Genomic DNA, 13,281 nt, shown 5'->3' with positions numbered 1-13,281 from the left:
GAGATGAGGAGAAACGTCTTCACCCAGAGAGTGGTGGCTGTGTGGAATGCTCTGCCCCAGGGGGCAGTGGAGGCCCAGTCTCTGGATTCATTTAAGAAAGAGTTGGATAGAGCTCTTAAGGATAGTGGAATCAAGGGTTATGGAGATAAGGCAGGAACAGGATACTGATTAAGGATGATCAGCCATGATCATATTGAATGGTGGTGCAGGCTCGAAGGGCAGAATGGCCTACTCCTGCACCTATTGTCTATTATCTATTTTGATGAGAAAGATGTTGAAGCCTTCTTTATTTCATGTGAAAAATTGGTAAGGCAGATGGAGTAGTCCGAGGATTTATGGGTAATGCTAGTTCAGACTAAACTGGTAGGCAGAGCTAGTGAGGGATTTGCCGTGCTGTCAGATGTAAAGAGATCAAGAGATTATGAAGAGGTCAAACAGGTTATTTTATGAGTGTATGAATTGGTACCAGAAATGTAAAGACAGTGGTTCAGAAACATAAAGAAGGAACCAGGTCAGACTTATGTGGAGTTTGAAAGAATTAAACATAGTCATTTTGATAGGGTTGCGGGCCTTAAAGATCGAGAAGACCTATGAGGATTCAAGAGAGATTATTCTGCTGGAGGAGCTTAAAACCTCACTTCCAGAGATGATAAGAATTCACGTGGAGGAATAGAAAATTCAGAAAGTGAGAAGAGCAGCAGAATTGATACCATGTTGGTGCATAAGACAAGCTTCCTGCCAGAATTTCATCCTGTGAGAGAAAGAAGTTGGGAGAAGGGGAGATCCTACACTATGAAACACTGGTAATTGTTTACCACAGGTTGAAAAAGAAGCCCAAAAGATGAAAAGGAGATGAAAAGCCTCAGGTGTTTCCACTGTGGTAAAGTGGTACACATAAAGTCACAGTGCTTGTCATTAAAGAAAGGCACTATGGGAAAAGATGTGATAAAAGGAGCTAAGTCAGTGGCATTAGTGAAAGTATTAAAGGAAACCCCAAGAAGAGCCGAGGAACTGCAGGAGGGTGCACAGCTTCATCAGGGGCTGGGTGTAGAGTTAGTACCTGATCTCTATAAGGAATTCGCCTCTGTGGGATATGTTTACTCAGAAAGGATGGGGAAGAAAGACAAGAAGTTATAATTTTGAGAGATACAGGATCTAACCAGTCTCTAATAGTAAGAGATGAGCGAATTTGTACTCTTTCTGATCTGTTATCCAAGAGTGTGGTAATTTGTGGGATAGATGAACAGAGGTTTAGCATTCCCCTATATAAGATCAGGTGCATGAAAACGTTGCCCCTTAGGTCTCTTTTATATTTTTCCCCTCTCACCCTAAACCTATCCCCTTTAGTTCTGGACTGCCCCAACCCAGGGAAAAGATCTTGTATATTTACCAACACAAGACCGAGGAAGTAACAGTGGGAGTAATTGACAGAGTGTCAGTTCCAGGAATCCAGTTTGTTCTTGGGAATGATTTAGCAGGGTCCAAGGTGGGAGTGATTGTGGAAAAGCTGAAGGAAGATCAAGAAACTGATCCTTCCTATTGGAAAGTTGTTGTGAAACTTGTAAGGTTTCAGAAAAGATTTACAAGGATGTTGCCAGGGTTGGAGGATTTGAGCAATGGGAAGAGGTTGAATAGGCTGGGGCTGTTTTCACTGGCATGTCGGAGGCTGAGGGGTGACCTTATAGAGGTTTATAAAATCATGAGGGGCATGGATAGGATAAGTGGGGTGTCGGAGTCCAGAACTAGAAGGCAAAGGTTTAGGGTGAGGGGGGAAAGATATAAAAGAGTCATAGAGAGGTACAGCATGGAAACAAACTCTTCGGTCCAACCCGTTCATGCCGTCCAGATATCCCAACCCAATCTAGTCCCACCTGCCAGCACCGGCCCATATCCCTCCAAACCCTTCCTATTCTTACACCCATCCAGATGCCTTTTAAATGTTGCAGTTGTACTAGCCTCCACCACTTCCTCTGGCAGCTCATTCCATACACGCACCACCCCCTCAGTGAAAACGTTGCTCCTTAGGTCTCTTTTATACGTCTCCCCTCTCACCCTAAACCTAAACCCTCTAATTCTGGATGCTCCCACTTCAGGGAAAAGACCTTGTCTATTTATCCAATGCATGCCCCTCATAATTTTGTAAACTTCTATAAGGTCACCCCTCAGTCTCCAATGCTCCAGGGAAAACAGCCCTTGCCTTTTCAACCTCTCCCTATAGCTCAAATCCTCCAATCCTGCAACATGCTCGTAAATTTTTTTTTGAACCCTTTCAAGTCTCACAACATCCTTCTGATAGGAAGGAGACCAGAATTGCATGCAATATTCCAAAAGTGGCCAAACCAATGCCTTGCACGGCCTCAACATGACCTCCCAACTCTTGTACTCAGTAATCTGACCAATAATGGAAAGCATACCAAACACCACCTCCGCTATTCCCATCTACCTGCGATTCTACTTTCAAGGAGCTATGAACATGCACTCCAAGGTCTCTTTATTCAGCAACACTCCCTAGGACCTTACCATTAAGTGTATAAATCCTGCTAAGATTTGCTCTCCCAAAATGCAGCACCTCGCATTTATCTAAATTAAACTCCATCTGCCACTCCTCAGCCCATTGGCCCATCTGGTCAAGATTCAGTTATAATTTGAGGTAACCTTCGTTGTCCACTACGCCTCCAATTTTGGCGTCATCTGCAAACTTACTAATTGTACCTCTTATGCTCACATCCAAATCATTTACATAAATGACAAAAAGTAGTGGACTCAGCACCGATCCTTATGGCACTCCACTGGTCACAGGCCTCCAGTCTGAAAAGCAACCCTCCACCACAACCCTCTGTCTTTTACCTTTGAGCCAGTTGTGTATCCAAATGGTTAGTTCTCCCTGTATTCTGTGAGACCTAACCTTGTTAACCAGTCTCCAATAGGAAATCTTATTGAATGCTTTACTGAAGTCCATATAAATCACATCTACTGCTTTGCCCTCATCAATCCTCTTTGTTACTTCGTCAAAAACCTCAAGCAAGTTTGTGAGACATGATTTCCCATGCAAAAAGCCATGTTGACTATCCCTAATCAGTCCTTGCCTTTCCAAATACATCTACATTCTGTCCCTCAGGATTCCCTCCAACAACTTGCCCACCACCGATGTCAGGCTCACTGGTCTATAGTTCCCTGGCTTGTCCTTGCCATCTTTCTTTAATAGTGGCACCACATTAACCACGTTTGATGTAATGGTGCAGGAAAAACATGAACAGGCAGAGGGTCAGACAGAAATGTTTCATCCTGAAAGGCTAAGGGACCTGCAACAGAAAAACAAGACAATTATATATATGTGTATATATAGATGCATACTCTGAAAAGGAGGTAGAGAATATTCCTGAAAGATAGAATCCTAAGACGGAAATGGAAACCACAGCAAGTTAGTGCAGAGGAGAAATGGGATGAAGTGCACCAGATTGTGTTGCTGGTAGCACATGAACTATGTGTAGGAGATCACCTAGGGGTACGAAAGACTCAGGCTAAGGTACAAAAACATTTTTACTGGCCTGGAATGCACAAGGATGTGGTTAACTTTTTCCATATGTGTCATACGTACCAAATGCACAGGCGGTAATAAACCTAGTACCTTTGTTGCCAATTCCCACATTCAAAGAACCCTCCATGTAGATTATAATTGATTATGTAGGTTCCCTCCCAAGAACTAAAAGTGGTAACCAGTACTTGTTAACCGAATGCATGTGTCTCCCAGATTTCCAGAGGCAATTCCATTATGGAGTATTAAGGCAAAAACGGTGGTAGAGGAGTTAGTAGCTTTCTTTACGCAGTAGGGCTACCCAGAGAGATCCAGTTGGACCACAGAACTAATTTTACTGCTAGGCTGTTTAAGGAGGTCATGGGCAACTTAGGTACAGCACTTTAAATCAAGTGCGTATCATCCTGAATCCCAGGGAGCTTTAGGAAGGTGGCATCAGACCTTGAAGAACATATTGTTAGGATTATCCGATTGATTGGGATAAAGGTATCCCATTCGTATTGTTTGCCATTAGAGATGTCCCAAACGAGTCTACTCAGTTCACTCGCTTCGAGTTAATATTTGGGCACGAAGTAAGAGGCCCTTTGAAATTAATTAAAGAGAAATTGACAGGACCAAAATCAGATATCTCACACTTGGATTATGTATCAGAGGTGAAGGAGTGATTAAATCGAGTAGGTGAATTAGCTAAACAGCACTTGAAGAGGGCACAGCATAGAATGAAGCAGGTGGCAGATTAAAAATTCTGAGACTCATACGTTTCCCCAAGGGGATGACGTATTAGTACTGTTGCCAGTGATAGGAGACCATTTCAAAGCCAGGTTTAGTGGTCCCTATCAAATTTAGAAAAAGCTGAGTCAGGTGAACTATCTGGTAAAGATGCCAGATAGAAAAAAACTGTATCAGGTATGTCATGGACACGTTGAAACCGTATTATACCAGAGAGAAAGAACTGGAGAAACAGGTGTTAGTTACTGCCTTGCAGAGTGAGGAATCAAATCCAGATGGTGTGGATTTTGATATGCCTCAAAATATGTTAAAAAGTAACATATCTGAGTAAACTATCTGACTCAGGAGCACAGAACATAGTTGAAAGTTTTGTTACTGTAGTATAAGAATGTATGTATTAGTGGGCGGCACGGTGGCACAGTGGTTAGCACTGCTGCCTCACAGCGCTAGAGACCCGGGTTCAATTCCCGCCTCAGGCGACTGACTGTGTGGAGTTTGCACGTTCTCCCCGTGTCTGCGTGGGTTTCCTCCGGGTGCTCCGGTTTCCTCCCACAGTCCAAAGATGTGCAGGGTCAGGTGAATTGGCCATGCTAAATTGCCCGTAGTGTTAGGTAAGGGGTAAATGTAGGGGTATGGGTGGGTTTCGCTTCGGCGGGTCGGTGTGGACTTGTTGGGCCGAAGGGCCTGTTTCCACACTGTAATGTAATCTAAAATCAAATATCCAAATGGAGGTTGAGTTCATGCTCAACAAGGATATTATCGAACCGAGCCAGAGTGAGTGGAGTTTGCCAATTGTCTTAGTTCCCAAACCAGATGGGACTAAAGGATTATCCATGGAGTATCGGAAGGTCAACGCCATTACAAAAATCGGACTCATATCAAATACTGCGATTTGAGGACTATATCGAGAAAGTTAGACAAGCCAGTTACATCACCAAGTTGGACTTACTATGTGGTTACTGACAGGTACCTTTATCAGAGAAGGTGAAATAAATTTATATGTTTGTAACCCTAAATGGGCTATACCAATTCAAAGTGATGTCCTTTGGAATGAAGAATGCACCCGTCACATTCCAAAGAACAGAGTTGTGGCTGGGTTAACAAACTGTGCAGTCTATTTGGACGATGTAGTGATCTTTAGTGAGTCCTGGAAAGATCACATGGTACAGTTGGCAGAGCTCTTTGAACGACTACGAGAAGCAAAACTGGTAATAAACTTAAACAAAACTGAAATCGCGTAAGCAAAGGTGACATTCTTGGGACATAATATCGCCCATGGAATGCAAAGACAAAGGCCATCGAGGAATTTCCATGAACAACCTCAAAGAAAGAGGTGCTTCAATTTTTGGGACTAAGCGGAAGTTTTCTCAAAACTTCAGCAGTGTAGTGGCACCATTAACCAATTTGCTGACGATGAATACAAAGTTTTGGTACAATGTCAGGAGGCATTTGACCATTTGAAAACAATATTAGCTACTGCACCAGTTTTAGCTACACCAATTTTTTTTAAACCTTTCAAAGTTGCCATCATAGGAGTTGGAGCTGTACTGCAACAGGAAGATGATGATGCGATTGAATTGCCAGTTGGTTACTTTTCAAAGAAACTCAACATCCACCAGAAGAAATAATCCACAATCGAAAAAGAACTATTGAGTTTGGTACTGGTCTTACAACATTTTAATGTGTATGTCTTGAAAAATGTGGAGAAAGTGAGGATTGCAGATGTTGGAGGTCAGAGTTGAGAGTGTGATGCTGGGAAAGTGCTGGAATACTAGTGAACTGCTTATGCCAGAAACGTCAATTCTCCTGCTCTTATGCTGCCTGACCTGCTTTGCTTTCCTAGCACCACACTCTCATCACGAACAATGTGTTGGAGACAGTTGTGTACACAGATCACAATCCTCTGAAATTCTTGAAATGCTTTAAAGACAAGAATATGAGACTATTTCGTTGGAGCCTTGCAGACTTTTAATTTACAAATCGTACATGTTGCAGGTCGTAAGAATGTAATCGCAGGGGGGTTATCATGAATTTACCAAATAAAGTATAAATAAGGTTGGTGTCTATTCAGTGTTATGTATATGTAGGAAGAGGTTAATATGAACTTGGATTAAAGTCATATGTATGCCATGGTAATATGGTTAAGGAATAGAGAAAGATATGAAGCCATCTTTTCATTATGACGGTTCATTTTTTTACTTAAGATGGGAGATTTATGAAGGTATAAGTGTGTATTGTACATTTATGAGAGACTGGAAGCTTGCATGGACTTAGAGAGGCACAGAGTGTGTTGAAAGAATTTAAAATGTAACATTTGATAGTGAAACCAATTGTGCAGGTGTGTTGCCATAATACAAAAAAAATCAAATTTAGCCAGTCAGTTTAAATTATGCCCCAGATACCAAAATCCAATCAAATTTGAATTTAGTATTTTGATAACATCAAACCAATGAAATGATCTGATGTTTTGGGTTATAAAGTCAGACATTTTGAACAATTGGAGGAAGAGTTGCTAAGAAAACCAACAAGTATTGACTGCAAGTCAAATAGCACTCTGAAAGTTACCTGTTCATATGAAAGACCTGTGAAGCAGAATATTGAAGACGACAGAGGAACGTCTACAGAGGAGGATACAAAGGGAAGTTTCGACAGCAGCTGATTTTGAAATTTGAATTATTTTTGTAAATCTTAATCAGGGTTTTCATTGGACCAGTATTGTAGAGTGGGAAGGTAAAAATATGTTTAAGAGAAATGAGTTGTAAATAGTTGTTAAGAAATACAATTGTTAATTTTTCCTTTAAATAATGATAATTGGGATAGTTCTTTGCCACTTGAAATTTAACAAGTTACAGCATGAGGGGAGCTTTTCTGTGTGTCTGGTTTAAATTAACAGAAGGGTTTACCCTGTGTCGTAACAAACGAGGACAGAATATAGAATAACGTAGCCTATCCGAAAACCCAACAGATTATCCGAAGTTAATGATGCTGTTCCAAATTCCTGCAACAATCCCCATAAACACCACTTGGCAAAAAAGATAAAATCAAACACAAGGTCTTACAGGAGAGAGAGAGACAATTGGCAGAGGTATTCAGTATGAAACACCTTCTTCCATGTAGCTGTTTCTTTGACCAGCTGTCTCACTGCTATAAACCAAACCAAACCAGAGAAAAGGTGAGCAGGGAGAACTGGCCACTCCTCTTTCATTGTACAAGTGTTTTTCTTTCATTTGGAAGCCTTTTGCCTGAGGTAGTATCTGTTAGCTTTAATCAAACTGGTCCTAAAATTCTTCAAACCTAGACTTTTCGGAATTGCTGCTTTTATGACCTCTCTGGAAAATAAAGCCAAGGACAGCATAACCTTGTTAAAGGAGCAGTGCAAATGTTCCTTGCACTAAAAATCACCAGGTCATTGATGCAAACCACACAATTGGTTAATCTGCAAATGATTTTATTAGTTGGTCCTTGAAATGTGGTTGCCGCATTTTTCATACCAAAGGAAAAATTAATATTATTCATTTGGTGTCAGAAAAACTGAAACTGTCTTCACTGTTTCTGACGATCCGCCAGTATCGTCTGAGTAAGTCCAACTCAGAAATATAAGTTGCTTGTCCCACTTTCTCAATACAGTCTACCAAATGTGGAATACGATACGAATCAAATTTTGTAACTGCACTAAATTTGCAATAGTCCACACATAATCGTTTGGTACCATCTGGTTTTGAAATCATTACTGTGGGTGAGCTCCAGTGGCTGCAACACAATTCAATAATGTTGTCTTTGAGTATATGTTAAATCTCTTTTTGAATCTGTGCCAACCTTAGAGGGTCAAGTCTATAAGGTATTGCTTAATTAGAACATTATTAGAAAGCAGGAGACAACAGCTTCGCTTCACTTGGAGGTCGCCACTGATGATGTTACCTAGCCAGGTAATGAAACGTCTGGATATCAAACCTACAGCTCAGCGAGCAAACCTACATCCTAAACCTCAACCTGAGCTACAAACCTTCACAAACCCTGCGAATTTGATACATAGTCCAAATGTGTGGTCTCTAGACTCTGACTCACCAATTTCTCCTTAATTAATTTCAGTGGAACTCTTATGCCCAAAACTTAATTCAAATGGTCTGAGTTTGGTAGATTCATTTGGTGTATCTCCAATTTCTGAAAGTATAAATGGAATTCCTTTATCCCAATCTCTGGATGATCTTGACTATAAGCCCCGAACGTGTTCTTTGAAGTTTGATGCCACCATAATAATTTTGATGTAAAATTTGACCCTCAATCTGATTGTAGCTCTATGTGTAATCGTATCTCGTGAAAATTTTGAGAAACTCTTCTATAACTCTTTTAGCCATGATACTGTGAAATGAATAGCCTTTGGAAATCTAGTAGACACATCCAATATGGTCAGCAAATATTGATTCCCACTTTTTGTTTTAGGTAGAGCTTCTATGCAATCAAGTAGGATCCTTGTAAAAGTACCCTGAAATGCAGGAATAGGTATTAAAGGTGCTGGTTTTATCACTGTTTGAGGTTTTTCAATTACCTGACATGTGTGACATGTCTGGCAAAATTCAACTATATCTTTATGCAGTGCAGGCCAATAAAAAATGCTTTTGTATTTTGGCTTGAGTTTTCCTTCAACTCAAATGACCTCCTACTGGTATTTCATGTGTTACCTGCAACATTCCTTTCTATAACCCAGGGGTAATGGATGATAATAGTTCAACTGGATGAACTGCTGCCCATTTATCATTCCTGAATATGTGATGGTCTCCATTTCCTCATCAAGACATTATTTTTCAGATTGTAACATTCTGGAATACACCCAGATTCTTCTTCTGTGAGTGCCTTGAGATACAAGTAATTTAGTTTTTCATCCTTCTGTTGTAATTCAGTTCATTTCTCTGAACTAGGAATATCCATTATCTTCCACCTATTCTTGTTTTCTTCACACATTTGATCAAATATGGTCTACTTCAACTTACTTATCTTTTTTTTATTTCTCCTCCTGCTTCAACCTATGGCTTTCTGACCTTTTATCACACAGGAAAAATCCCAGAATACATTTCCTGTAATTCCTCAGTTGCCAGATTTTCTATTAGCTTGTCAACCACAGTAAGCATCACTCCCACCAGACATTACCAAGAACAAACAGTATTCCTGGAGCCAAGATTTTCTCCAGTACTCCAGTACTCCTACCACCATTACTCCACTTTTCACCAGACACTCCAACCTCACTTTATAAAATGGAGCTCTTCTCATCTAACCATGAATTCCACATTTTACTACATATTCTGATAATAGTCCTTCTGAATAACCTATCTCTTCGTCTCTCACCAATAAAGATTGACATGTTCCCATTTCTCTTAAAATGTTAATTTCTTTTATCTCCTCCTCTTGGCATGTACGAGTAAACCTTGTCCTCACAAGTAAATTATTTAAGGAGATCTGGCACTTCTTCTCAACAAACCTCTGACCAAGTTGCAGCTTTTAACTTCCATTGTGATTTCCTTTACTATTTCAACAAAACTCAATGGCCTATACTATTTTCCCAGTGATTTTTCTGAACTAGCAGCACTGCAACTTCATTTTTTTTTCTTTGGTTTACCCCTGACTAATGCACCGAACTTACATATCCCTGAGAACTATGGACAATTTAGCTTGGCCAATTCATCTGATCTGCACATCTTTGGATTGTGGGAGGAAATCTGAGCACTCAGAGGAAACCGAAGCAGACACAGGGAGAATGTACAAACTTCACATAATTTGGAGATACCGGTGTTGGACTGGGGTGTACAAAGTTAAAAATCACACAACACCAGGTACTCATGTGACTCAGCCAATGTTGTCTATCTTATACGTTGCAGGCCAGGATGCCCGGAGGCATGGTACATTGGGGAAACCGAGCAAAGGCTACGACAACGGATGAATGGGCACCGCACAACAATCAACAGACAGGAGGGTTCCCTCCCAGTTGGGGAACACTTCAGTGGTCCAGGACATTCAGGCTCGGACCTTCGGGTGACCATCCTCCAAGGTGGACTTCGGGACAGGCAGCAGAGGAAAGTGGCCGAGCAGAGGCTGATAGCAAAGTTCGGTAACCATAGGGAGGGCCTCAACCGGGACTTTGGGTTCATGCCACATTACAGGTGATCACCATTGCACTACACACACACAGATATTCCTACACACACATTCTCACATACACACGGACACAGGTACACACAGACGCGCACACAGACACCCACACTCACACATGCACCCCCTCACAGACTTAAGACACTCTTCACTCACTACACACACACACATTCTCATAACTCACAACCCCCACCCCAGACAGACAGACACACACACACACAGACAAAGACTCACATGCACACACATATTTTGTGGGGTGAATTTGTACTTGCAGAGTTACATTGCACTTTGCTCAAAAACTGCATACATTCATGTAGAACTCTGAGCTTAAAAACTGCATGAATTTATGTAAAACTCTGTTATCTCACTTTTTAGATTAGAATCAATCTAAACATCAGGTCATAGGGGGGCTAACACCTTCAACATATTGTCTAGCTATCACCATTGTTAACAGTTAACCCGAGAATGCAACTTTAAAAAAAAAGGTTTTGTGATTTACACATGAAAGAAGTGAAACTATCACTGTATTCTAACAGATGAAAGGCTTAACAGACAATCAATTTTCAATGTATAATTTCAGTTCCATCACACTGCAAATTTTTGCTATAAATTCTGTGTTACGATCGAGCCCTCCACTATCACCTGATGAAGGAGCATCGCTCCGAAAGCTAGTGTGCTTCCAATTAAACCTGTTGGACTATAACCTGGTGTTGTGTGATTTTAAACTTCACATAGACGGTCACCTGAGGCAGGAATTGAACTCTGGTGCTGTGAGGCACCAGTGCTAACCACTGAGCCACCATGCCACTCATATCACTATCACTTCATGTGGCCCACTTTATTGCAGTGAAAACACCTGAGCGTTTTTACTTCTCTTCCCCCCATGGGTTTCTACATCAGCCGATTCCTTCACAGATTGAAACTGATGTCAGAAGCCAAACTTTGATTTATGAACCAACTCATAATCAACAGCCTATTCCGCTGTTAAACTTGCAGTTTTAACTCTCTGCTCTTCCACATGAGCTTTCATTACTTCAGAAAGTGAATTTTTGAACTCCTCCACGATTCTAAGAGCTTCATGTGTTTGATCTACTTCCAATGCCCTTATCCACCTATCAAAATTACTTTGTTTGATCCTTTCAAACTCAATGTACGTTTGACCTTACTTAAATTCCTGAAACATTGTCTGTTGGCTTCTGGTGCTAGTGCAGAAGCACTTAAGATGACATTTTTCACCTCCTTATACTTCCCAGATACCAGCTATGATGGTGATACTAGCTCTAACTACTAACTTGGTTTGAATCAACAATACCCACATGGTCACAGTCCACTTCACTGTTTAGCCATTTTCCCAAATGAAATGGAAAAGGCTTCTACATCTTCCTTGTTGAATTTAAGCAATGTCTGGACATATTTAAATAGAAACCTATCAGGGCTTTGGCTATGATGGGCTTGCTTGTCATCATTATCCTCTTCACTAAGCATACCTTCTACCTTTACTTTTCAAGTTACTATCTTACAGACAGCTCTGCACCTCTTGTTCAACCTCTCTTAAACAAAAAGGACAAATAACTTCTTAAAGCCACAGAATCGTCACAACTGAACTAGTACCATATTCTTCTAAACCCTTCCTATTCATGTGCTTTTACAAATGGCTTTTAAATGTTGTAATGATACCTGCCTCTACCACTTCCTCTGGTAGCACATTTCACACATCCACCATCCTCTGTGTGAAAAGTTGACCCTTAAATTTTTCCCCTCTCACTTTAAACCTATTCCCTTGAGTTTTGGATTCCCACACCCTTGGAAAAAGACCTTTGCTATTCACCTTATCTATGCTCCTCATGATTTTATAAACCCCTTTAAGGTCACCCCTCAGTCTCCAACGTTCCAGGAAAGAAAGTCAAGGACATTTTCTTGAACATACTTAACAAGTTCCTCCCCATCCAAGCTCTTTAAAGTATTGCAGTCCCAGTCTATGTTTGGAAAGTTAAAATCCCCTGCCATTATTCTTACAGATATCTGAGTTCTCCCTACATGTTTACTGTTCAATTTTCCATTGACAATTGTGGGGTTTTTTGTACAATTCTATCCTATCCAGGTGATCATCCCCTTCTTATTTCTCAGTTCCACACATAAAACTTCATTAGACTATCCCTCAGGAATATCCTCTCTAAGTACAACAGTAATATTGTCCTTTATGAAAAATGCCACACCCTTCCTCTTTCCTTTCTTTTTATTCCTCCTCGGAACGTTTACACCCAGAACATTAAGCTGCCAGTTCTCGCCCTCCTTCACCACATTCCTGTAACAACAATGCTACCCCAGTCCCTAAGTTTCCATCCATGCCCTGGGTTCATCTGCCTTACCTGTCAGGTCTTTTGCATTGAAATAAATGCAGTTAATTTGTAAGGCTTACCTCATTTTCTACCATGCTCTTGCCCATCTTGTCCATTTAACTTGCTTCCCTTAACTACGGTACCAGCCTCAACCTTCTTTCTTTTCTCACCATTGCTTTAGATCCCACACCCATCTGCTCTCTTCCCCACACTAGCTTAAAGCCTCCGGAGGAGCACAAGCAAATCTCCCCACTAGGATATTGGTCTTGCTTCCAATTCAGGTACAATCCATCCCTCTTGTAAAGGTAATGTTTGCCTCAGGAGAAATCCCAATGATCCAAACATTTGAATTCCTACCTCCTGCACCAGCTCCTTCACCACATGTTTAACTGCGCTATCCTCGTATTCCTACTGTTGCAGTCATGTGGCACCAGGAGGAATCCAGAAATCACCACCTTTGAGTTCCTGCTTTTAAATATTCATTCTAATTTTGTATATTCTCTTTGTAGATCCTCATCCCTTCATTGGTACCAATGT

At 40.9% G+C, this 13,281-nt stretch overlaps 1 protein-coding gene across 2 annotated transcripts in view; it reads left to right on the top strand.

Annotated features, from left to right (window-relative positions):
• The window catches only part of stox1 (storkhead box 1), an 81,217-nt gene extending 70,120 nt beyond the window's left edge, over positions 1 to 11,097 (top strand). For both annotated transcript variants that reach the window (XM_087999159.1, XM_087999158.1), the window contains one exon: positions 10,135 to 11,097. In XM_087999159.1, coding sequence (XP_087855285.1) covers positions 10,135 to 10,420 — 286 coding nt within the window. In that variant the 3' untranslated portion in view covers positions 10,421 to 11,097. The remainder of the gene's footprint in view (positions 1 to 10,134) is intronic.
• Positions 11,098 to 13,281: the final 2,184 nt, after the last annotated feature.

This window comes from Chiloscyllium plagiosum, unplaced genomic scaffold (assembly GCF_037043375.1).
Source record: "Chiloscyllium plagiosum isolate Xiang-an unplaced genomic scaffold, Cpla_swu_hap1 HiC_scaffold_22, whole genome shotgun sequence".
NCBI classification, from domain to species: Eukaryota; Metazoa; Chordata; class Chondrichthyes; order Orectolobiformes; family Hemiscylliidae; genus Chiloscyllium; species Chiloscyllium plagiosum.
Note: the sequence above shows the minus strand (reverse complement) of the source record. Positions and strands in the feature narration are given on the sequence as shown.